We start from the raw sequence: 27211 nt of genomic DNA, 5'->3' as shown, positions 1-27211 counted from the left end.
AAATGATCTCTATAGGCCAGTAAAGTTCACAAAGAAAAACTGCTCCTCAGCCACATACTACATCTCTTACCCCATCCAGCAATCTCAGAAATGCATCGCAAGGGGGACTGGCCAAGAGAGTGTGACTGTGAGTCAGTAGCATCATCTTCCTATATGAAAGACAGTATATTACACAATACTACATATTTAGACAGTTTTCCATATAAATTTATCCTTTTTAAAAAAATACCATTCTTCTGGTGCCTTCAGTGACTTGTCCTTGGAGATTATCTAAAGTTCATCCACTATATATACTGTCCAGTAGCAAGGAATAAATAGCAGACAGGGAGGATAAAGTGAAGAGAGGCTTGTTCTCTCCTACTTGTGAGCAGCCAAAAAGAATCCAGAGCATTCCTCCCTTTTTATCTCCCCCCTCAAAGCCCACGGTGACAGACAAATGTTGAGAATTAGATCTTCCAGATCTAATGCTATTGTTAAAACCAAATGGTTCTGCAGAAAGATGAAAACTCATCTTTCTATTCCCCACATTAACACTGAAAGATGGCACCACATTGGCTATTATGAGAGGATGATATGCCTAAACACCATCTCTTATTCAAAAAAACATGGCTATTGTGCTAATTAGCCAAAAATAAGGGGACCAAAGGTAATTAAGATTTTTAAAGTGTGTTTATAACATGTATAACCTTCACAGCCAAATCTCTAAATAATCTGTAATGTAGACTATGTATTGTAATTTTATTTATTCTCAAGAGATGTTCATCACAAAAAGTATTAGAGCATATTTAATAGAAATCTTTATACAATATACCTATGGAATTGGCCTTTTACAGATTTTTGTTTCAAAACAAACTGATATACTGTTAAAAAAAAAAAAAGAAGATAAATCTGCCTAACAATTACAACTTCGTGGTACTTCTAGCACTTGATTCACAATAAAATACTTAAATATTAAAAGTACCTTTAAAAAAATAAAAATAAAAGTACCTTTCGTGCTAGTGGGATACTCAGTTCAGTGCACATACTATTTAAACTCTTCAAAATTCTTTTCTCCCAACTTCCCTGAAATATAAAGAACAACTCATTATTGTTTCTGGTTAACAATACCAAAACTAATTTTTTAAAAATTAAATATATTTTGAGTTACATAGAAATGGTAAGGTTGGTTGAGATTGGTTATCTTCATTCATAGTTCACTCAACAAATGTTGATTACTGCCTACTATGTGCCAGATACTATCCTTAGTGCTGTGAATTCAGCCATAAACAGAAAGTCTCAGTTCTCATAGAACTGACGTTCTAGGGAGAGATGTAGATGAAGACAGATTGAAAAAAATAAAAAGAAGAAATCAACAAGTCATATGGTGAGGAACATTGTAAGAAAAAATAGCAGATAATTAAAAGATAAACTACATTTAAGCATTTTGTAAATGTTTGATACTCAGAAATCACATTAACCTAGTAAAAATAAAACTTTACAGAAATTATTATACTGTAATTTTTCCTAGCATGACATTTCAGTCCTAAATACTTCAGCATGAATTTTCTAATAAGAACTTCACCTATGTAAACACAATACCACTATCACACCTAAAAAAATTAACAATAATATTTTATATCATAGAACACTCAGTCCACATTCAAACTTTTCCAGTTGTCCCCCAAATATCTTTTACAGTTTTTAAAATTCAGAATCCATTAAAAATGCATGCATTACATTACATTTGGTTGTTACGTCTCTTTCCACATAGCTGAATCTAGAGTCTCTTTGTCCTGATATTGACATTTTTGAGGACTCCATGCCAGTTATCTTTTAGAATGTGTTATGATATGGATTTGTCTTATTATTTTTTCAGAGCACTGATTACCTTCTCTATCCCCTAGATCTCTTGTAAACTTGAAATAAGAAGTTCTTTTTAATAGTCATAAATTGATTATCCACATATATCATATTTTAGTAAATTATTCTTTTTAACACCAAGGTAAAATGTCAACATTTTTTGGTCTTTTTACTAAAATATGCCTTTAGGCCACTACTAAAACCAAAATAAAATAGTACCTAAGCTTCAAAATTTAGACCAAGAGGGGAGAAAAGAAGAGAACTATATAGTACATCATTACTAATGAACAGTTATATCCAGTCAATAAAAGTAGAATAATAATAGTTCCTTTATGTGGTTGTTATAAAAATTAAAGATGTAAAGTGCTGAGAACAGTGACATAATAATGAAAATAATCATTCAATGATTGATAGCTTTACTATAGCCTTCATTGTTCATAGCTTCCTCTTTAACACACATATTTAAATAAATTACCCTCTTCATCTGGAGTATACTCTCCATGCTTACTCCCATCCCCAACATACCTTATCTGAATGAATCTTATTCACCTTTCATATCTTCACCTTTATTAAGCCTTCTCTTCCTGGTCCCTCACCCCAGATGGTATCAGGTGCCTGCGCTTATAGTTTCTCTTGGCCCCTTCCTTCACCCATCACAGCACATAATTATGCTTTGTCTAGCACAGAATGGACACTCGAAGATTAAACAGATTTCTACTCTAAGTAATATTGCAAGCATTTAAAAAATTTTTGATATAATGGCCTAAGCAATGAATGAACAAAAAGTATTCATTTATAGGAGAAATACAGAGCCGTGTGAAATGTATAAGCCTTAGTCCACTAAATATATAGAAACAGATTTTTAGGAATAAAAGAATACTCTTCATAAATTCTATAAATACAAAACTAATTCCATTTACTGGTTTATTTTTAATTATCTTTTTTAAAATAGTTTATTGTCAAGTTGGTTTCCATATAACACCCAGTGCTCCACCCCACAAGTGCCCTCCTCCATGCCCATCACCCCCCTTCCTCTCTCCCAGATCGTCCCTCAGCCCTGTTTGTTCTCAGCATTCAAGAGTCTCTCATGGTTTCCCTCCCTCCCTCTCCCCCACTATTTTTCCCCTTCTTCTCTCGCATTGTCCTCCATTAACTTCCTCCTAATCCACCTATAAGTGCAAACATATGGTATTTATCCTTCTCTGCCTGACTTACTTCACTCAGCATAACACCCTCTAGTTCCATCCATGTTGCTACACATGGCCAGATTTCATTCTTTCTCATTGCCATGTAGTATTCCATTGTATAAACCACATCTTCTTGATCCATCTTTTTTTATTGTAAATATTTCTTTTAGATCCAAGGCTTAAGATACATTTGAGTACCTTATTCATGATCAAATATTAATTATAACAATATAACTCACTTCCACCCCTAACATCCTTATCTTAATTTATCCAAATACATATTACTGAACTTCCAAGTCTCAGCTTAAAATACTATTTCCTCTAATAAGCTTTCTGTCACTTGCTTCACCCTCCACCCCAGACTATGAGGGAAGAAGGTATGAGAAAGCTTATTTAAAAAAATAAAAGCAATTTTAATTCAATCATTACTATAAACATAAAATTTTCATAAAGATTAAAAATCCAATCCCTGGATTTGTATAATTTATCCTATTATATGAAGAACCAAATTGCTATTATTGAATTGTGATTCCAAATATTCTCATTTTAAACCATGCATAAAAAGGGCTCTTGAATTGATTAAAAGACAATAATTCTCAGAAATGAAAACAAAAAGCTGGGGTGCCTGGGTGGCTTAGTCAGTTAAGCACCTGACTTCATTTCAGCTCAGATCATGATCTCATAGTCCATGGTTTCCAGCCCCATGCTGGGCTCCATGGGGACAGTCTGGAGCCTGCTTGGAATTCTCTCTCCCTCTTTCTCTGCCCCTCCCCTGCTCACTCACTCTGTCTTTCTCAAAAATGCACACTTAAAAATATTTTTTTTTGTAAAAAACAGCTCATTCAGATATTTTCTAAAGAGCACATTTTTAAATGATTAATCATAGTTCTCCTAAATGCATATCCCATGCTACCAAGTATTTCAATTCACCAACTTGAAACTGAATGTAATTAGATGTAACACACAGATATAATATAGAGAGAAAATAGTTACCAAAAAAAAAAAATTACACAGAAAAGAGATCAGACATAAGAAAGCATTCTGAAAGAAAAGAGTCTGGAAACTGAGCTACAAAATTTACATGTTACTTTATTAGTCCTATGAGATATGTATCATGAATGAGGAAACTTTCAAAAAGAACACATGAAAGTAGAATGAAAAAGCATATTAAGAATTGAAGCAATGTTGAGCAAATCTTTGTTCATTTATTATTTCTACATGCTTCACAATTGAAGCAAGAACTTAGAAATAATCCAGAAGAGAAGAAATAGAATGACTAAAAATTGAGAATAGGAAAGAGGAAAAGGATATTAAATTCAGAAAAATTGGGAATTTTGTGGCTAGTACAGGGGGACATGGGCTGAAAATTCAAATAGTGAAAAGATATTGATTCAACAAACATTTACTGAGCACCTATTAACACATGTCATTAAAAATGAATCAAACGAAATCCCTGTCCCCAAGAACCACATCACTTTTGTGGTGGGGGTGAGGGAAGAGAAAACAGATACACAAGTAACATGAGATAGGTTCAAAAAGTTCACAAGGGCTCTTATCAGCCCATACATATAAAGAACATAAAAGAATAAGCAAGGAGACAGGAAGTGAGGTGTGTTGAAACTTCTAGCTGTTAACAGAGTACATACCACTTCCTTTAAAAGCTTAAAAATATTGAAAGAAAAGTAACTCCAGCGGTTTGCTATGTCTTGCCCTCCCTCGTTCCGTAATGATGACACAATGACAAGGATGGCCAGGCTTTTCCGGGGTACGCCTTGCAAGAACTTCAGTCAGATGATCAGAAAAGTTATCCCCATAGAAATCTTGGGTAGTCAAAGAAGTCATTTCTATAGACATCAGAGAGAGGAATAGAATTTCCTGACAATGAGGGGAAATCCAAAGTGAAGCAAGTGGCCTCTCACAAGCTGGGTCACCCTCTAGGTTCCCTAGAGAACCTTTCTACGTGCCAAGCACAAGACTATAACCAGTGAGTAAACGTTGTAAGGAGACCATGATCACTTAATACAAGAAACAGACTTTCCAACAAGTAGAAAGGCTTAACCAAAATGGCTTAAGTTAGTGAAATTGTGACTTCCTTGTCTTCAGAGGTACTCAAGCAAAAGGAAATGAGCTCCAGAGGTTGGATGAGATAATCCTGAAGGGTCCACTTCAACTCCAGTTTTATAGATACTTAACTTTTCTCAGGCTCTATCTGCAGCAGTGACTAAATAAGCCCTAAGTCTCAAAAATAAATGCTCAAAAAAAGCAGTTATTCCTGTGCTATTATTTAAATAAAAATGTCAACATATCTTCAGCACACACAGAGAAAGTAAAAGTGGCAAATAAACTATTAAGAAATGACAGTGCACTAATACAAGATACAAAGAAAATAATGGTTTCTACCCAAAGACTCAGAAAATAAATAAAGCTTTAAAATGTTATTTAAAAGAAAAATGAATGGCCTTTCACATTTAAAATGTTTAATAGGAAGGCATTACCTTTTACCCAAACCCATATCCTCTCCAAATGAAATTACTGTTGCCTTCACATCAGTTTCCCTAATAATGGTATTAAGTCAAAGGATTTCAAGAGTTTTATAAATAAGGTAGTTTTTAAGCCATGAGAAGAAAAATTAACACAAGAATCACACTGTATTGAAATCACTAATTGGGTATTACTGATTGCTTTGCTACTTTTTTATAACAATGAAAGTAAATAAGAAGTGTTCAAAAGCCATCTAACGTAACATATAAAAAACTACAAAATTATAAAATTAAAAAATTACTTTCTTCAGTCTGAAAAAATAAAGCAAAATAGTTATAACCCAGCTTTCTAATGGAAAAAGATTTTAGTAATTCTCTGATTATAAAAGTAACACATTTATTCAAGAAGATTTGGGGAAAAAAACAGTATGTAAAGAATAGAATAATAAATAAGCATCCAGAAATTTCCATCAGCCAAAAATAACTATTATTAATATTTTGTTCTCTTCTTTCATTTTTTCTATCCATTTATGTGTACAACTGAGAGATTTAATTAGTGGAATTATATTGTTTTATATTTTGGTTTATCTCCTTAAGATAATATCATATGCTTTCGTATTTCATTATATTCTTTTAAAAATAACATTGCTGATGCCTGTAGAACACTGTCTTTTGGAGATACCCTGCTACATATATGCAAACTTTACTGGTATTCATTTAGAGTCTTTTAAATTTTTTAATATTATCACAAACATAAATTTCTGTGTTTCCCTGATTCCTCCCTTTGGATAAGATCCTAGAAGTGGAATTAGTAAGGAAAAGAGGGAACATTTTCTATTTTTTTATTCAATTCTTTCATCATTAAAAAAAATAGATATGTATCTGCTCAGCATCTGCCACAAGGCAGGCACTATGCCAGATGTTGAAGACGCAGTAGGGAAAAGAGAGACCCTGATCCTGCTTCACGGAGACTGCAGAAGCTAGATGATAATACAGACAACCCAAGCACTGTGACAGGAAGTATAGGGTGCCTCCTGTGTGGAGGAGCAGAGACACAGAAAACATACCTGGGAATCTGAGATTTCGGGTGTAGAAAGTCTTCCTAAAGAAACTATCACGTAACCTGACGCCTGCAAACGTGCAGAAGTTAGCCAGAAATCCGTGGGATCGGTGGGGAAGCAGTTTCACGAAGAAGCAATGGCCTGTGCAACAGTTCTGCTGGAACAACTGAAGCAGGTCAAGTAGGATTAGAGAGAGAAGGGAGTGGCAGGATGGCGAGGAGCAGTGTGAGGGGGCAAGAGGTAAGACTTGAATGGTAAAAAGAAGCAAGATATTTACAGTCTTGTAAGCAAATATAAGAAGTTGCAGTTGTATCCTAAAAGTCTGGGAAGTTTTAAGAAATGGAGTGATAATAATACACAGGGCAGAAAGACCAGTTAGGAAGAGGATGAGAACTGAAGTCAGATAAAACTAACAGAATTCTCACTTTCTGTTTAGGTCCCTGGACTGACAGAGAACTGGGTAAGTTCAACGCACAGCATGTCTTGAGGTTGAGCATTTCTCGACTGGAGAGAGAAATCGGCTGAATATCATCAGGTAGTACAGATTCTAGAGCCAGACTAGCCAGGTTGAAATCCCAACTCTTCCACCTACTAGTTTTGTGAAGTTAAACCTATCTAAGATCATAAGAGTAACATGCCTCATAGGCTTGTCATGAATATTAAATGAATAAATAGTTGTAAAGCACTAGAATGGTACCTGGCACATAATTAGAGCTGTGTGCTCAGTAGTATTATTTCACACCAAAAATTTCATATATTTAATTACCCATTATATACCAGTTTCTTCAAACACTGCTTCTTCTCTAAAAGGTATAGCAAAATAGTTCCCAAATTATTTTACACAGAAATAGGATTTTGTCATCACATAAATTTGAATAACACTGAATTAAGTAAAATTATAAAGTTTCTTTATTGCAGAACATCTCTGAGCCTTTAATATCCCAAAATAAATTGTGTGCAACAAAATTAAGGTAGTATTAAATTCAAACCCAAAGTATAAGATAAACATCCATGAGCTCATAGTGATATAAATAAATAACTGGGGGAAGGAGAGAGAACTCCTCCATGCAGAAAGACTCCAAATAATTTCTGTAGAGACTCCTACCTCAAGGAGGTAGAATATAACTGTCTCTCCTTATCTATGAACCATAAATAGTGATTTCCTTCCAAAGAGTACAGCACACAAGGGGGCAGGGGTAAAGAGTGACTTTACAGTGGGGCAACCTCACAAACACTGCCTAAGCCAAGCAATCAAGGTCAACATCAACACTGATAAACCATGCTGACAGTATATACCCTGATATGATGTGATGAATGTAAATGGCACTTTCCATCTTTGGTCTTCCTCCAAAAAACCCACAGCCCCAGTCTAATTATGAGAAAAACATTAGACAAATTCCAAGAGAGGGATAGTCTACAAAATACCTGACTAGTACTTCTCAAAACTGTCAAGGTTGGGGCACCTGGGTGGCTCAGTCGGTTGGGCATCCGACTTCAGCTCAGGTCATGATCTCAACGGTTTGTGGGTTTGAGCCCCACATCGGGCTCTGTGCTGACGGCTAGCTCAGAGCCTGGAGCCTGCTTCAGATTCTGTGTGTGTGTGTGTCTCTCTGACCCTCACCTGCTCACGCTGTCTCTCTCTCTCAGAAATAAATAAAACATTGAAAAAAAATTTTTTTAAACTGTCAAGATCATCAAAAGCAAGGAGAGTCTGAGAAACTGTCATAGCCAAGAGGAGCCTAAGGACACATGACAACCAAATGTAATGTGGTGTCCTGGATGGGACCCTGGAACAGAAAAAGGACATTAGGTTAAAACTAAGGAAACACAAAGTATGAACTTTAGCTAATAATAATGTATTGATATTGGCTCACTGATTATAACAAATGTACCACACTAACTCAAGATGTTAATATTAGGGGACACTAGGTGTGGAGTCTATAATATCTATAGAACTCTATAATATCTTCTCTATTCTTCTGTAAATCTAAAACCCTTGTTAAAAAAAATCATAAACTGTGATTCTAGGACTGAAAGGTACAGCATGGGGAATACGGTCACCGGTACCATAATAGCACTGTCTGATGGCAGCTACTTCCTGGCTAACATAGCATAACGCAGAACTGCCAAGTCACTATGCTGGACACCTGAAACTATGCTGGGCACCGAAAGCCCTGAAGCTAATGAAACACTGTGTGTTAACTATATCTCAATAAAAAATAAATAAAATAAATGACATGAATTTGTAAACAAACAGACAGACAGACAAACAGTGATTCACCAAGAGGTAGGCAGCATGGGCCTCAGGTTCCAGACTTATTTTTCCAGGGAATCCTTGTTTGTAGAGCATCTCCCAGAGCTAGTATTCAGCAGAAAATACTCTGGGAAATGCTGGTGCAGTGTAAGAAGCCTGTTTCCCTCATCAGCCCGGAAAACTGAACACCAGTGGAGCCTGCCAAAATCTGCAGAGAGCTGATTTACATTCCACCTCTGAAGACACAATCAAGAGCTAAGTGAAGTTCAAATAACTCATGAAAATTTAATAGGAAAAAAAAAATCAAATTTTTCCTCATTCCAGTGTCAAAATATTTTCTGCCAACCTGTTTTACTGCATAAAAGCAGAAGGAAACACTAACTGGACTTTTTTTTAAAGTTCTTTTTGATTGTAAAGAGCAAAGAACAACTTAATAAAGAACATTGTATGTCCAGGTCCTCCCTAGTGCTTCTACAGAACGTCTTAGCACCTTCCCCACAGCACACGGCACATTCTGCTTTACATTACAGCTATTTATGTCTTAGTTTTCTTTCCGTGATTCAACCACGAGTTACCCATAGGTGGAATCTTTAATTTATTTCTGCATCTCCAGAGCACATAGTAGACTATCCTCTAGCAGGCATTCAGTAAATATCGTTTAATTGAATATCACAATAATGGCTAGAAGAGATGGCAAGTGCCTTTATTATTAATTTGACACAAACTTCCTAAGTTCTTACTACATAAAGGTCAGTATGATAGATGTAATGGGTATACAAAAATGTTTTAAAATTGTTACTATTTTCAAGAGGCTTATACCTAAAGTAAAAAAGATGTGTACAGAAATTGCTATCACAGAGTGTGACTTGTGATAAGAACCATAAAATGATAGTGTGCTAAAGGACAGTGGGCTTCCAAAAGAGGCAGAGATCTTTTTCAATAGGGGTGATAACTACAGCAGAGATGAGATGTCATCTGAGCTGGCCCTTACAAAATAGATGGATTTTCCTAATGTTAAGCAGGCAGAAAGAGCTTTCCAGGACAAGATTATAAAATAAGAAAAGTGTTAAAAGTTGCAAGAGGGATACTCAAAATGATTCCCCTAGAAGGGCACATAGGACAATTATAAGAGAGCAGAGATTGATAAAGTGAAAGGGGAAGTTAGGGACAAACAGTAAAAATTCCTAAATGTTGCACTTTGGGGTAGGAACTTGTGGGCCAACCGTAGTCACGGAAGATCTGTGAGAAGGCAGTGACATACATTATAAGGTTTCATCTGCTTGTAGCTAAAGTTAATCATGTTAAGAGTATATATGAAGATGGAAAGAGAGAGAAATTGAAAATCAGGAGGTGTAAGTATAAGACAAGGATGTGAATTAAGGTCTGAAACAAAGTTAGCACTCAATAAAAGGTAGTCATCCTCCTCTTCATCATCACTGTCATCACTATGGTAATGGTTTTAATAATAAAAAGGAAGAGGGGAACCTGCGTGGCTCAGTCAGTTGAGCCTCTGACTTCAGCTCAAGTCATGATCTCGTGGTTCGTGCGTTCAAGCCCTGCATCAGGCTCTGTGCTGACAGCTCAGGGCCTAGAGCCTGCTTCAGATTCTGTGTGTGTGTCTCTCTCTGCCCCTCCCCTGCTCACGCTGTCTCTTTCTCTCAAAAAATAAATAAATAAACATTAAAAAGTAAATAATAATAATAATAATAATAAAGGAGAGAAGGCTGTAAGACTATAGGAAGAAATAATTTCTAGAACATAGTGACTATTTGGATATGGAAAATATCAAAGATATTTCAAGTCTAAATTACTATAGTAATGATGGAAACGAACTGAAATAGGAAGGTCAGGACGAGATGCTCATTTTAGGAATAACATAACAGAGTCAGTTTTAAACATATCAAGTTTGATTTCACAGAAGAAATGTATAGTAGACAGATAATCATAGAAGACTGGAGGCAAAAAAGATGTGGCAGCAAAGAGGTAAGCTGTCAAAGCCCAAATGAGATGACCTGAATGCTCTTAATAAAATACGTGGCAGATGTTAAAAATGCATGAGAGGTAGAATCAGGGGCTACACAGGTATGGAAAACTCTGGGAAAACCTAACTGGAAATCAGATAATGAATGACAATAGTAAAAGGACTAATAGGCAGCAAAATGAATCCACAGAAAGATAAATGGATTTAGACTAAGTTGATGGTAAACATAAAACTCATGTGAGTTTCCTCCTAAGTATGTCACAGTTTGGGAGAAGAGAGCAGATGGCAGAGGTAGCCTGAGGCTAAGGGTTGGACCGGCAGGCAGAACAGCACCTTGATGGACGGTAGTTATGCCATCCAGACTACGTAGCTTTCGTGCAAAAAGGAGAGAACTGCCCAAAAGATCAGGGAGCTTAAGAACTAGATGGCTCGAGGAGAACACATACAGGAAGACAGGTAGGCGGACATTAACCTGTAGAGGAGGTATTTAGTGTGACCGCAGTTAAAGAATCAATTATTTCAGCCAACATGTATTTAGTGTTCTGTGGGCTACACACTGTGCTAGATGTTGAGGATAAAAAAAATACAGTCCCTGCTCTTGAAGAATGAATAATGTAGTGCAGGAATTGACAAACTTTCCGTAATAGGGCAAACAGTAGTATTTCAGACTTTGCAGGTCATAAGGTCTCTATGCAACTATTAAACTCTGACATTGTAGTGTGAAAGCACCCACTGACAATATGTAAATAAATGAAAAAGACTATTTTCCAATACGACATATTTTATTAATTCCTATCATTTTCATGGGTCACAGATATCATTATTCTTTTGGTTTTTCAGCCAGGTGAAAATGTAAAAACATATTCTTAGCTTGTTAGCTGTGTAACAGGTAGCAGGGCAGATTTGGCCCTTGGGCCATAGTGCACCAACCTGAGTTAGTGGGTAAGGATGGAAAGAAAAGAGAAGTATGTATGCATGTGTGTGTGTGTATAACATATACACTTACCATTCATATGTATTCTCAGTAACAAGTAGTGGTAGGCTAGAAGAATGGACCTATTATTTACCTCTCTACCTCTTCTCCTCAGTCATGATAGGAAAACAACTTTAGTCTTACGTTTCTTACACCTAATATGCTAAAACTGATACTTTTTCTAAAACTTTGAGAAATTTTCAAATTTTACCAAAAAAATATTTAGACCCAACTCTTTTATTTTTTTTAATCACTTCTCAGCCTTTTGGCTAAGATCAAGTGTATTTTTTGGAGTTTATATCTTTACAACAAAAGACCAAACAATTCTTTCACACATGTATCACTTAATGATTACGCTTTATGACATATCGATAATACTGTCTGATTGCTAGACCTAAATGTACTATCTAGAGATAGAATATATGACATGTTTCCTAAAATATCAACATGCTTTTTGTTTACGTTGCTTCACGTCACCATCTAATTTTGAAGGGTTGTTAGGTTAAAAGCTGAATAATAGAAAGCTGCCTAACAATGCACTGCTTGGAACGTGATAAAGCAGCAGAGTCCTTCTCAGGAGCAGTAGAAGGAAGCACAACGATAATTGTTGGAGCTGGGTGACTGGTTTATGGGAGCTCTTTGGGGGGTATATTTGAAATCTTTCATGACAACTTCTGAGACTATGCCTGAGAGAGGTCAACTCTGTGGTGTCCACTAAGCCCTGTGGCGGCAGCAAGGACACAGTCGTACCCAGGGCTGTGAGGAAGGCTCGCAGAGGCTGCCTCTGAGGCAGGGGCGCCAGGCCGTGCTGAGGCAGACAGTCTAGCGTCAGGGGCCTATGACAGAACTTACCAACCTTCTATTTGAACAGTTCTTTACAGTTTTTTTGTTTAAATTATTTTACTTTATTTTTAAGGTAATTTTAGTTGTTTCAGCCCGCTTCAGATAGGTTCGTTTGAGTTCTGTGACAGAACACAGCTAGTATGTAGCAGCCTGCTGTGAGAGCAAACATATTTCACATGCAGTATCAGTATCACTGGTTTCAAGAGCCAAAATTTTTTTTTAATTTTTTTAAAATATTTTATTTATTTCTAGGAGAGAGAGAGAGAGAGACAGCGTGAGCAGGGGAGGGTCAGAGAGAGAGGAAGACACAGACTCTGAAATAGGCTCCAGGCTCTGAGCTGGCAGTCAGCGCAGAGCCCGACGCGGGGCTCAAACCCACGAACCGCGAAATCATGACCTGAGCTAAAGTCGGACGCTTAACCGACTAAGCCACCCAGGTGCCCCTCAAGAGCCAAAATTTTAAGGGAAGAGTGCATCAGTTCATTCTCATCTCATTCTTTAATATCACAGGGCATAGGAATAAATTGTCACATAATACTTTTATCACATTGAAAATTCCAGGCCCGTACGGTACATGATTTTTTCTTTCTTCTACTCAACATTTTCAGGATTATTGCAGTTAAATAGGTGTGATCCTGGGTCAGTGAAAGTGAAAAGGAAAAGCATGCAAATACTATGCAAATGGCTGAAGTGGTGCTTACCCAGGCTTCCATATAATGAATGATATATACTCCTGATACCAATACAGACTTTTCACTCTGCATTATATAAGTTGGCCTGGCAAAATAAAGTTTAAAATGAACAATAGCCAACCTGTGCTTTCCTCATGTATACCAAAGGTTCCTTGAGATGCTCAGGAGGTGCGGCAGGATGGCTAGGTAAAGGAAACCTAGGGACAAAAAGAGGCAGCTAAATATTATACGTTATCTCGATAAGTAATTAATCTTCTTCATTAGAAACCACTTACCTCTGTAGTTCACGTCTAAAATGAAACAGAATGTCTGCTAGCAATTCTGTGTGTTTACAGAAGGTACAACAACATAATAAAACTTGAATTCTTATCCTACTAGCATTGTAGTTTCAGATTAGCAATTTAATTGCCTGTTAAAAGTTGAACTGCACAGTAATCTGAATTCATAAACTGAGGGAATTTTAAAATTAATTAGCTTTGTAAATGTTCATGTAAAAATTACCAGAACTCTTTATTTTTAGCATTTAAATATTGTAACATTTAGAGGGATGTTTTAAGGTTCAAAAAAATCCATTAACTCCCTATCAACTCTTTTCATTCCTCCCAATTTCCTTTTCCATATCACTTTATATTTTTAATGTAGTTGAGAGGATATAATTACTGTCTTCCATAAGAGTCATGTTTTAATATACACAAATTTAATAAGATTTTTAAATGTTATGGATTCTTTCTGTTTTCTAAGTAACTATACAATCATAGTCTAAATGTACTGGTTTTCTTAAGAAAACGTTTATGTATTCAACAATATTTGAGCCTTCTTATATACTATGGATACGATGGTAATTGAGATAATATCCCCTGCTCTCATATACTTAACATTTAGTAAAGACAGTCAATAATTATAATAAGGAACAAGTTAATAGAATAATATCCAAGAGTAATGAGTGCCATGAGGAGATGAGAGCAGGATAATGAGACAGAAGTGATTAGGAAGGATAGGGAGGGTGTCTAGGGGAGCTAAGGCTTGAACTAAGACAAGTGAGAAGAAGGAGGCAACCACACACAGATCTAGGGGAAGAATATTCCAGGCAGAAAGGCAGTAAGCACAAGATCCCGAGTTAAGAGTATCTGGGGTGTTTACAAATCAGAAAAGCCAGAATGGTTGAAATACAATGATGGAGACACAGATTGACATGAAATGACAGAGAGAGGGGGCAATAGGAAAACACACAGTTCCACATTGACTTAGAGATTCCAGTCTCTTTCACAACAACATATAACTCCTATTGAAATTAGTTGTAACACTTGTATCTACAGTAAAGTAATCGTGTTCCAATAATCAATAACCATAGATTGAATTTTCAAGAAATACCTCATCCAGAGTGGGACATTAACATATAAAGTGTTTATGATATACCAAGCTTAATTACACCTATCCCAAGACCTAAGTGTAAAATGCTCAAATGTCCATAAAAGAGTAGAAAAAGCAACCTGGTCTACCCAATCTAGACAACAGTTTTACTAACTAATTATTTCTAGCAAACTGTTTACTCTACTAAAACCTATACTCCAGAGGCACCTGGGAGGCTCAGTCAGTTAAGCATCCGACTTCAGCTCAAGTCATGATCTCACAGCTTATGAGTTCAAGCCCCGCATCAGGCTCTGTGCTGACAGCTCAGAGCCTGGACCCTGCTTCAGATTCCATATCTCTCTCTCTCTCTCTCTGCCCTTCCTGCTCAAGTTTCATTTCTCTCTCCTTCAAAAATAAATAATTATCTTTTAAAAATTATAAAATCTGTACTCCATGTACCTAAATAAATTACCTTTCCACACTCACAAATGAAAAAATATATGATCTTTATATACCTTAATATTTCTTTTTATACGCAAGATAAGCCAAGACTACACTGTATATTAACTTGAATTTAATTTTTTTTAAAAACTACATATTTCATACTGTTTAATATATCATTTGTAAAGGGACATGTAGTTTAGAATAAATATTGTTTTAAAATTCTTTCACATTAATGATAATTATTTCTAAATTTAATAAAACTTAAAAATTTAGGATCGAAACTTGAAAGTACTGATAATGTTAAGTTATTTAATGCACAAAGAAGTTTATCCATAAAAAAAGGGAAGATGTCACAAACCAAAAATCATTAATATTAAACCAAAATAAAGTTAGAACTTTATGGGGCACCTGGGTGGCTCAGCCAGTTAAGCATCCGACATCCGACTTCGGCTCAGGTCATGATCTCATGGTTCATGGGTTCGAGCCTCATGTCGGGCTCTGTGCTGACAGCTCAGAGCCTTGAGCCTGTTTCAGATTCTGTATCTCCCTCTCTCTGACCCTCCCCTCCTCATGCTGTGTGTGTGTGTGCGTGTGTGTCTCAGAAATAAATAAAACATTAAAAACTTAGAATTTTATTCATTCGGAAATATTTAATAAGAGCCTACTGAGTGTTTAAGGTAATGAAAATATTAAACAAATAGGCTAAAATTCTGTCCTTGTGGAGTTCACGTTTAGTTATAGGAAGAGATGAAGAACAAAGCACAGAAACTTGTGCATCACTTTGACTCTTGTCTCTTCCTGTCCCCTAAGTCCCTCTAATACTTCTCATCCTTTTTCATCTCACTGACACTGTTGTAGACAACCAACATCTCTTGCCTGTGTTCATCCCACAGGTTCTGAAGCAGTCTCCCCTGCTTCCGCACTATTTTCAGCCTATTTTCCACTTTGCCTGGCTGTAGAGCCCAGAGCAATGTCTTCCTTATTCACCAATGACTGTATTTCCAGGGTCTAGCGTAACACCTGGCACGTACTGGAAACCAGTGCATTGTTGACTGAATATAAAACGCAAATATGATTATGTCACTACACTGCTTGAAATTCTAAAATGACACACAAACACTCTTAGGATTCTGCCTAAAATGCTTGAAGAAGCAGCACATCCTCACCTACATATCTAGAATCCTCCTTTACCATGTCCACGTCCCTGTCCCTGTCCCACCCAGCCATACGACTGCATTCCTCCGATGTGCCACTCGTTTCCAATTCTAAGTCTCTGAGCTTGTTGCCCCCATCTAAAGCACCTTTCTTCTCTACTCCTTTCCCTGACTAACTCCACCTTGGCTTTTGATCTCAGTCTGAATACTGCTTCCTCTGGGAAGCCATCATGACATCCCCAACCTGACTTAAGTGCCTGCCCCGTGTGCTTGGCCCATCACGGCACTTATATGGTACTACAACTGCCTTCTTAAATGGTGTGTGCTTCAGAGATGTAAGCTCCATGAAGCAAAGGCTACCCAGCTTGTTCACTAGCGTCAATTCCTAGCTCAGTGCATAGCACATAGTAAATACGTTTAGAGTAACATTCAAAAGAAGGCTAAGAGTTATGTGATAACAACATTTTGGAAGTACTCTGGTCTACTGCCTGAGCACTGTTCCAGCTCAGGTAAATAACAGAATACAGAAATTTTTCTCTCTTTTAAACAAGAATTGGACAAAAGTCCTTGGCATGTTTACTAAAATAGGTAAAATGAAGTAAACAATTTTCAGGTATCCTCTGTATAGTTCATGTGTCTACACATCTATTAGGTAAGAGAGCAATTTTTTTCCTACTCTAATTATTTAACCTAGTAAATTCTACTTTATTTTTTGTTTTCTTTACTTGTCCATCTAATGGTTTGTTTCAATGACAAACGCAACACAGTATACGAAGTCCACTTTACTCTTCTGATTTCTGTTAGGGAAAACACATCCCCACTCTGTCCATGTCCTTCCCTGTGAAAAGAGCTCCCTTACCGTAATATTCTTGGATTCTCCCCAGGGCTTTTCTTGCTTACCACAGAAGAGGTTTAGTGTCTTATCCAACTTATAAATTTTGGAATAATAAACTGAATGTGCTCACTAATGCTATTTAACTGGAAGGTTAAGTCTAATTCTGGAGTTGAGTTAAAGGACTCATTTAGCTCTTACACTAAGCTATATCCTCTTACCTAGTCTTTATCAGTAACAAAATTTTGAATCCTATTTGGCTTTATGTTTTATCTTATTTCTCAATTTTTCCAGAATCCAAGTGAATATAAAAGGTAGTATTACTTACTCCTTCAAAAATCCCAAAAGTTTATTCAAAAATATGTATTTAATGTTTATTGTTAGGACACTGAAAATAAGACAGTGAATGAAACTCTGTCCCTGCCATCAAGTAAAAAGGCACTCGCTGGTCATAGAACTATCTTCAGGAATGGATCACACCACAAAAATTGCAATCATCAGTAATAGCTCCCCAGGTAAAAATTCACTGTTTGGAATGACACGTAACCAGATGCTCCTATTCCACCAGTATCGGATACAAAGACATACACAGTTATAAGCTTTCTATGTAATAGTCAAGGATATAAATCATCATGTCCACATTTAAGCAACCTGTGGCATCTTTAAACTTATTGTAAACTTAAAACCCTATTTGTCATGACAAACATCTCTTCCTTGGTGAGTAGTACCAGGGGTATCATTACAGTCAACTACAAAGGACAGATAGCACTTATATATGATGTTATTTAAGAATTCATAAACCAACTGGGAAAATGATAAGCAGAGAAGTAAACATTAATTTTTAAAATGCGTGTCTAAGCACAGGTCCACAGGCTTTCATCTGAGTCTCTTTATTTTAGAAACAGTTCTGATAAACTGGATTGTCTTGTTTCCTAGTTAACAGCAGATTAGAAAGGGCAAGTTAAAAACAGAAGTGTTAGAAACTAGAAAATGCTAGAGACACAGGCATATTGAACAGCAGTTTAAGAAAAAAAAAGCAGACCTAAGAACTCCATTAGACTATAAACTCAATGAAGGTAGGAATTGATTTCTGTATTCCCAGTGCCTAGCATAGTGCTAGCCCATGGTCGGTACTCAATAAATAACAGATGAATAATGCAATGTTGAATAAACTACAAAAGCTAACACTCTAGATCTATATTTTTTGTAAGGAGAAATAGTTTTACACAGCTCTGTACATTCTGAAGACAAATCCAGATTAACAAAAACACTGAGTTTCTTAATAATGATACCAATTTTGCCAAAAAAAAAAAAGGTTTAGTATAGTTAGAATGGTTGCTTTATAAAGACAGAAAATGGGTAATATCCAAAATGGCAACAATAAAAAGAGTGTTGATAAGTTTCAGTTATCTGAAATATTAACTTATTTCCCTAACTACACTGGATAAAGGAGTTATTAATATAAAAATTTTGGTGTTAAAAATCCCACATATTCATTATTCATTCATACAAGGAAGACTGTAATTTTTAAATGTATAAACTTATATGAAATGTTATATAAATATGAATGAGAAATAATAATATAATGAGTATACACAGCAATACTATATTCATTACTACAAAGTAAATACAGCTAAATGTAACAATATTTGAAAATAGGTAGGAAAAACTCACACACTCAGTTCACTATAAACAGCATTCTGAAGTTTCTTCTCCCAACCTATTTTTTAAAAAAGAATAAAATATATGAACATATCAGTTTTAAAAATAAGCACACATTATAATAAAGCTTATCTCACTAAAACTCTCATATCATATTCATTTGTGAAAGAATTTTATCAATTGTCAATTGCTCTGTGTTATTAAGGAATTATTTCCTATACATTCACTGTGTCCATTGGCAAACACTGAGTAGCAAAATTATCAATCTATGATCTTTTAAGTTGAACTACTGCACCACTCTCTCAAGATGGGATGGACAGTTCCTTCTTCCAATGCTCAGGTGCTCAATGAAGGCCAAAACAGAGCGAGGTACTGTACAGCTAGTGCTATAATGAATGGGTCAAGGGAAGGGCAAAAAACAGCCAGGCCCCTGACAAAGTCGGATCACAAGTAAGCAGTTACAACTAACTCCTCAGTAAACTCCTCAACAACAGATGAATAATGCAACACTAGTATGAGGTACCCCCCACCCCAGACCAGTTAGCTTGGCCGCTAACTACTCGAACTTTTCCACTTTTCCTTGTAAGTAAACCACTTAACATCTCAATTTCCATGTGCAAAGGTTAGAATAGGAAACCTCTCTTCTTGCTCTAAAGAAAAGTAGGATTTTCTTTTCTTTTCTTCGAAATGACAGAAAAAAGGGGTGGGGAGAGGGAATGTAGAAGGAAAAGGAGCCATAAATAAAAAGTAAAAGAGGAGGTGCTTAGTGAGGGAGATTCTTCATTGATCAGGAAGTAAACGGTATTTAAAACTGATTACTTGAAAGCAGTTATTCCCACAGTGATCCTGAATTTTTGCAGTATTTTATAGAAATATCTGAAAGTTCTAATTCTCCTCAACTAGAAACCTATCCAGCCCCTGTTTCACAATTTTGAATGAGTAACTAGAAGGACAGGGACAAAATAGTCCCTCCAAGCAAAGTATTTCTTTCTTTTGCCTTAAAGAATTAGGAGGAAAAAAAGCAACTTACAAACCTGATATCTTAAAGAATTCCTTAATATCTTCTTTTAGTGATTCAAGTTTAATCTCAGGTCTCTGAAGACTGGCCTAATTTTAGAAAGAAGAAGAAAAAGAAGAAAGGAAAAGACAGAGGTCAAAAGTAAGTCATTTGGGTTGATATTTAATATGAATGAAACTTTTACAAAAGAGTGTCCAAATGTGCATACTATTTTAAAAATTCCTTTTTGGAAGTTAGAGTACATCAGAATTATCTAGAACAGCTCATAAGAAAGAAGACTTTTTCATCTACAGGATCTGTGATGGTACACTGCAGCCTACTTCAGATATAAAAAGTTATAGCTTAGGAATACTTAATAGTCTTATCAAGGATTTTAATCTTTATGAATACTTGTATCTATTTTCCTAGTAGGAAAAACACTCAGATTTTACAAATTCATTCTCTTAATATTATATCAAACACAGACAGTGGCAATTGCACCTAATGACCAAAAACCTAGTTGCACCCCTAATAGAGGGATTTTTCCTCTTCGGATGGCTGCTCAGTGCAAACCTGCATTTGTTGTGCATAATTTTAGAAAACACATAAAATTACTAGTTCATAAATACTTATTAGTGTCTCCTTCATCTTCAAGTGCATGCTTTCTGTTCTGTTGGTTTTTCATACTGTAATTTTTACCAAAAGTAATCATTTCTTCAATTTATAATGGCTTCTATTATTTTCAAAGTGTTGATCTTTCATCATCTAGCTTTTTCTATCAAATTCTAAGAGCGTATTCCTTAAGAAGGCATTTCTATTAGGGTAACTCATGATAAGCATTTCAAACATAAGAAATCAAAAATTGATCTTATCTTCTGTTCACTATTTTGCCTCTCCTCTTCTATTTTTTAATCTTCATCTATGAAATGACCATGCACCAGATCTTCTATGTCAGAAACTTCAGTTATTCTTAATTCTACTCTAACTCTTCAAGGCATCAACCCCTTTCTGAGAACATGAAACATGACATTGGAGGCAGTGAGTTATTTTTTGGTTTGGGGTGGGGGTTTTGTTGTTGTTGTTTTTAATCTCCCTGATTTCCACATAAAAACAGACCAAGCAACTGAACAGGAAAACCCAAATTCCATGGAAAACACTCACAATGAAACTTTGGGATAAAATATCCCCTACAAACTTAAAATACAAACATCTGGGGACAAACCAGTAGCCACATGACTTGTATGGTATTAGGGCTTGTGCAGAAAAAAAGCAGAAGGAAGCAGTGGGGTATGTGATGGATGTGAAAACAGGAGAACCCCAAAATAGCCAACAGTATTTTCACTGGAACATATGATGAGTCAATTTTAGAACAGGAGCTAAAACTGGGAGGGGGGGTTGCCTAATTGAATACAGCAGATGAAGTCTGAAGAGACTGGAGCAGCCTAGCAGCTATGAATTCTTGATGCTGACCAACCAGCGCCCCTCTCTAGACAAGGCCACACTAAGTAGAAAATATTGATAGAGTAATAAAAATTGACGATGACAGGGAACCATTGTATTAGCTTGAAAAGTCATAAATAAAGGAAAAGGCATGTATCTTGCCTTTCCTATAGAAACTGCACCCCAGGTAACTAAATAATAGATAAGGGGAAATGTTCCTTATAAAAAGTATTCCAGCTAATAACTACAATGGATGTGATATCATTAGAATATCACCATTTTGTAACCTCTAATTTTAGGCACTGAGCAGAAATAGCTGTTAGTTAACATTACAAAAGACAGCATTATGTGCTTCTTAATGAAAGAACACTCTACTGCCAGAGGTGATGACCAAAGGGATGACCCCTCAGTCTGATCAAGCCCCTGGTCCCACTGTCAATATATAAGTCCTACAAAGGACAGAAAAACATGTTAAGTTCCACCATGAGGATGCAATCAGAAAAATCCAGGATATGAGAAATTCTAAAGGTCTAAAGTCTCTGTTCTTTAGCTGATAAAGTGTAAGGAAAACAAAGGGAAGGAGAATAAAACCTGTAGAAAACCTGTAGAAAATTTTTAAAAATCTTGTTTTTAATTGGCAAGACTTAGGGTGTCTTAGTGTGAGGGATGTACCCTTGGTTAATAAAACTATCAAGAAATGCAGGGAAGTGATTACCATAAAAATCAGGTTGTTGAGGAGGGAGGAGTTTGTGACTGGAGCGGGGAAATGGAGGGGTTTCTGGTGTGGCAAAGTTTCATTTTTTTGCCAGGGTGGTTGTTAAAAGGTTGTTCATCTTATAATTCATTACATTATAAGCTTGCTTTGTAAAGTTTCTATCTGTGTTTTATTTTACAATAAAAAGCATCAAAAAAGAAAAAAAACACTACATCTCTCAATTTATTCTTTCTCTCCATTCTAAAGTGCCACATGTCAACCTAAGCCCTCACCATTCCTCATTTGGATCAATGTAACAGCTTCTGAATTGGACATCTTGCCACTTTATTTACATTCCTATTACTCCTTAGGGAGCGCTCTCACACTCCCTTAGCCTACTTTGTCTTCTTTCTTAGCATTTACTACCTCCTAATATACAAAATGATTCATTTATTTGCTATGTTTATTGGCATGTTATCTCTCATCATTCACCAGAAGTGGTAAGCTCCCTAGGGCAGATGTCTTTGTCTTCTGTTCACTGCTGTATCCCAAGTTCTTAGAATAGTTACTTTCACATAGTAGGTGCTCAATAAATGTTTACTGAATAAATGAACCAATTTGTCCTATTACTAAATCTATCCTTCAACATTTTCTTCCTAAAACAAGGCTTTCCTTACTGCAAATCTCCACAGCATATACAGGAAGTCTCAACGTTTCAAAAGGGCACATTTGCCCTTCACAGGGTAAACCAACTTACCTCTCCAAATTCATCAGCTGCTCCTCTACCAAGCTAACAACATCCTCTCATTTCTCTTCCTCCAAAACACCCTACTCTCTAGTCATAGTGAACTACATTCACTGATTCCCCAACTATTATCTACTTTAAGGGTTCCAGGCCCCCCTACCATCTGCCTACAAAGATGGTACACTCCGTTCCTCTCTGATAGCATTTATCAGATTACAATGTAATTTTCAGCTCATCTATTTTTTTGACTCTTAAATTCAAGGCAAGGACCATAAATTCATTTTTGTATATCAAGTATTAACTCTAGTAATTGTGGCGTGACAAAATCATATTGATCCAACCATGTTTTAGCCTTGTGAACCAATTTTCACCCAAATAAACAAGGAATTTTATAAAAATGTATTTAATAAAAAAGACTGGCTTCCATTCTGTTATTCATATGACTTTAAAGGCTGTAAAACCTTGCTCATTATTCAAAAGTACCAGAGAAAAAGGAAATAGGTTTTCTTTTACTAAGCCTGTATTTGGAAATTACTCAGAAGTAGCATAATTTGGGGCACTGGGGTGGCTCAGTCGGTTAAGCGTCCAGCTTCGGCTCAGGTCATGATCTCATGGTTCATGGGTTCAAGCCCCATGCTGGGTCCTGTGCCTGGAGCCTGTTTCAGATTCTGTGTCTCCCTCTCTCTCTAACCCTCCCCTGCTTACACTGTCTCTCTCTCTCTCTCTCTCTCAGAAATAAATAAAACATTAAAAAAAAAAGAACTAGCATAATTTAAAGACTTTCAAGAGAAAAAATTGGTTGTTCCTTCTAAACATTTTCAACATTTTAAGTTTGCTAGACCTCCTAGATATATGTTTTTAGTCAAAGGCAAACCAAATTCATAATCATCAACATAATTATAAAAGTCTTGAAAAAGTTGAAAATCAAAAGCAGGTCAGGGATAGGAGAACAACACAGTAAGGCAGTTCTCAAACATGTTTAGTATCACAGCATAGCCCTTTTTTTGAATGAAATCTGAACCCTGAAAAACCGTACTATATAAAATACACCAAAAGTGATACTGGTAGACAGTGCAAATGAGTGTTCTTTCATTGTTGAAGGTATAGTTATATTAAAAATGTATATCTTTATTATGGTATAGCCTCAATATTCGATTTGTTTTTGCACTTTGTTTTGGTTACTCAATATAAGGAAAAAGTCTTGATTCACAGAGATAAGTATTTGCATTTNTTTTATTTATTTATAGGAGAGAGAGAGAGAGAGACAGCGGAGCAGGGGAGGGTCAGAGAGAGAGGGAGTCACAGACTGAAACAGGCTCCAGGCTCTGAGCTGGCAGTCAGCACAGAGCCCGACGCGGGGCTCGAACCCACGAACCGCGAGATCATGACCTAAGCGAAAGTTGGACGCTTAACCGATTAAGCCACCCAGGCGCCCCAGTGTTTGCATTTCTAATAGCCTTCCGGGAAATGTCAGCACACTCCCAAATTAAACTGCTGCGGGAAATCAAAAGAGTAATGGGAAATTTTTATTTTGACAATAAATCACTGAAATCATCAACTGTAAATATAAAAACCAGACCAGCTTCTGATGCTTATAACTGCCAAACCTACTCATATCATGAAGTTGCTCCCACGTGATGTGTCACTGGCTTGCTGGTCCCACAATGCAGCAGGCCACCACAAAGGGAGCCTTGTTGAGCAGGTGCGCCTGCCCCCTGCAGTAGTATCCTTATTTGCACAGTGAACCAGAAGCACATATGCCGAGGCCTAAATATTCTGAAAGACTGGTGTAGAATTATATCCTGCCTCATTAGTGACACTTTTATAAGTGTCTTTAACATATGATGATGAAAGCAATAGGGTTTTTTCCTGGGACCTATTTAGAGACAAGTTAATTTGGAAGCACAACAGTGGATTATAAAGTATTCAATATAACAATGCATCTGAAAGAGTGTTGCTTCTTAATATATTTTTAACTTAAGAATTTTTCAATGAATGGGACATTTTCTGAGTCCTTGGGTGTATCAGAGCACAGTTTTGAAACTACTTGGGACTAAATAAGGCTACGATATGGCATCAGAAGACCTTGAATTATCTCTCAGCCTTATTTATTATCTTGGTCAAGTCATTTAACCTCTCTGTGTTCTTTATTCACAGTGTTCTTCATCTAATAGGGAAAGTTATACCTGAACTAGGCTATTGTGAGACTCAAATAAAAAAATTTCAAAGTTCTTTTTAGGCTGCTGAAGTCCAGTAGATTAAAATTGTATTATAAAATATTAGAGGTGTCCCAATGGCAATGGACTAACTGTAAAAGGCTTCCAGAGAAGGACTGCCTGGAGGTACAGGTTTTTAAAATATCTACAACAAAGTTGAAACAAAACCTATAAACAAAAGCCCCTTAGCTCACTATAAGAGCTGGCAAAAGTATGATCAAAAATATCATCTAATGAGAGTGTACATTGCCCTGCATACATCCTTCACCCATTTATTTATGCTGGCATTTCTGATATCCTCCACCATCCTGCACTCTAAAACACATGACTGTCCCTGCCCCCCACTGCCTCTGACACATACACGCGTGCGTGCACACACACACACACACACACACACACACACACACACATCCAGTTTCTTTCTACTTCCACCATAACAGTCTTAATGCAAAGCATTAGCCACTGGCCATCTTAAATTTCTAAACCCGGTGAGTAAAGAAAATTGGAGAAACAAAGTGGCTAATGCCACGGGTGAGTCAAAGAAACTGGGACGTAACATGAGACTAGTACCCCATGAAGAACAACCAGGGCATAACAAGGTCTTCAAAGAGGGTTCCAATGATGTTTTAATTTCCTCTAAAGAGGCCCCACCCTATCCATTTCTCACTATGCCATCATGCTAATCTTGGACTTCGTCTTTCTACATCTGAAGAATCAGAGTTTCAGTGTTAAAAGAAACTACAGAGTTCTTATAGGTCAACTAACTATTTAATGACTGACTCTCCTCTAGAAGTGGTTTTGTAGCTTAGAAACTCTAGCTCAGAAACTCTAAACTAGCTTTCTGGCTTAGAAACTCACTATCTCCCTACCTTAGCCAATTCCATCTCTGAATTATTCCATTATAAAATTCTTTATTATGAGTTAAAATTGACTACTCTTACCATTTGCCACCATAACACACACACACACACACACACACACACTGCCATAGAAAATAAGCCTAATCCCTTTTCTATAAGAGACCTTCATATATTGGAAGAAAACTACTGAGTCTTCCCTAAAAGCTTCATTTTTCAAGGTCACATATATTTACAGATGTTCCAAGTTCTCTTCGTATGACAGATTCTTCTTACCACCCTTCCCATTCTTCTCTGAGCAAAGTCTAGTCCAATCTGTCCACTACTGTAGTAACTTCCTAACTGACGTCTCTACTTTACTCATTCCACTAGACCACTAATTCTCAAACTTTTAATGCTCAGGACCCTCACTCTCTTAAAAATTGAGGATCTGCGAGTACTTTATGTGAATGATATCAACTGATATTTATAGTATTCGAAATTAAAACAGGAAAAAACACATTTGTTTGTTATTATGAAATTTCCTCAGAAAATTGGAAACTGAATTACTACATGATCCAGCAATTTCAATTCTGGGTATATACTCAAGACTGAAAGCAGGGACTTGGACAAATATTTGTACAGTCATGTTCACAGCAGCATTATTCACAATAATGAAAATGTCGAAACAACCCAAGTGTCCACAGACAAATGAATGGATAAGCAAAATTCGATATGTATACACTATGAAGTACTCAGCCCTTAAAAAGGAAGAAAGTTCTGGGGCGCCTGGGTGGCTTAGTCGGTTAAGCGTCCGACTTTCGCTTAGGTCATGATCTCGCGGTTCGTGGGTTCGAGCCCCGCGTCAGGCTCTGTGCTGACTGCCAGCTCAGAGCCTGGAGCCTGTTTCAGTCTGTGACTCCCTCTCTCTCTGACCCTCCCCTGCTCACGCTGTCTCTCTCTCTCTCTCCTAGAAATAAATAAAATTAAAAAAAAAAAAAGGAAGAAAGTTCTGACACATCTACAACATGGATGAACCTTGAGAACATTATGCTAAGGTAGGCCAGTCACAAAAAGAGAAATACTATATGATTTCACATTTATGAAGTACTTAGAACAGTCAAGTTCACAGACAGAAAGTAGAACGATGGCTGCCAGGGGCGATGGGGAAGGTGGGAATGGGAAGCTAGAATTTAGTGGGTACTCTAGTTTGGGATAATGAAAAAGTTCTGGAGATGGATTGTTAGTGATGGTTGCACAGCAATATGAATTAATGAATGTCACCAAACTGTACACTTAAAAAGTGTTAAAATGGTAAACTTTATGCATATTTTATCACAATAAAAATTATTTATTAACTCGTTTAAAAATAACAATATAAAACCATTATATATTAGCCTACATATTTTTATTCAAAAGAACTGAATTTTCAGAAACAAAAATTAGTAAGAAAAAGAGGCATTGTTCTACATTTCAATAAATCTTTGATGTTTGGCTTAATTGAATACAGCTAGATTCTTCAATCTGCTGT

General features: G+C 36.4%; 1 protein-coding gene across 2 annotated transcripts in view; it reads right to left on the bottom strand.

The window, feature by feature from the left end:
* The window catches only part of TBC1D19 (TBC1 domain family member 19), a 151992-nt gene that overhangs the window by 107207 nt on the left and 17574 nt on the right, over positions 1–27211 (bottom strand). The window contains exons 2-5 of one of the 2 annotated variants that reach the window (XM_039236646.1): positions 19787–19859; positions 18765–18810; positions 13432–13507; positions 988–1062 (exon numbers count right to left, since the gene is read on the bottom strand). In XM_039236646.1, coding sequence (XP_039092577.1) covers positions 988–1062; positions 13432–13507; positions 18765–18810; positions 19787–19859 — 270 coding nt within the window. The remainder of the gene's footprint in view (positions 1–987; positions 1063–13431; positions 13508–18764; positions 18811–19786; positions 19860–27211) is intronic. The other variant, XM_039236647.1, reaches the window with a different exon arrangement.

The sequence above is a fragment of the Hyaena hyaena genome, unplaced genomic scaffold, assembly GCF_003009895.1.
Source record: "Hyaena hyaena isolate Hyena2069 unplaced genomic scaffold, ASM300989v1 scaffold_114, whole genome shotgun sequence".
NCBI classification, from domain to species: Eukaryota; Metazoa; Chordata; class Mammalia; order Carnivora; family Hyaenidae; genus Hyaena; species Hyaena hyaena.
Note: the sequence above shows the minus strand (reverse complement) of the source record. Positions and strands in the feature narration are given on the sequence as shown.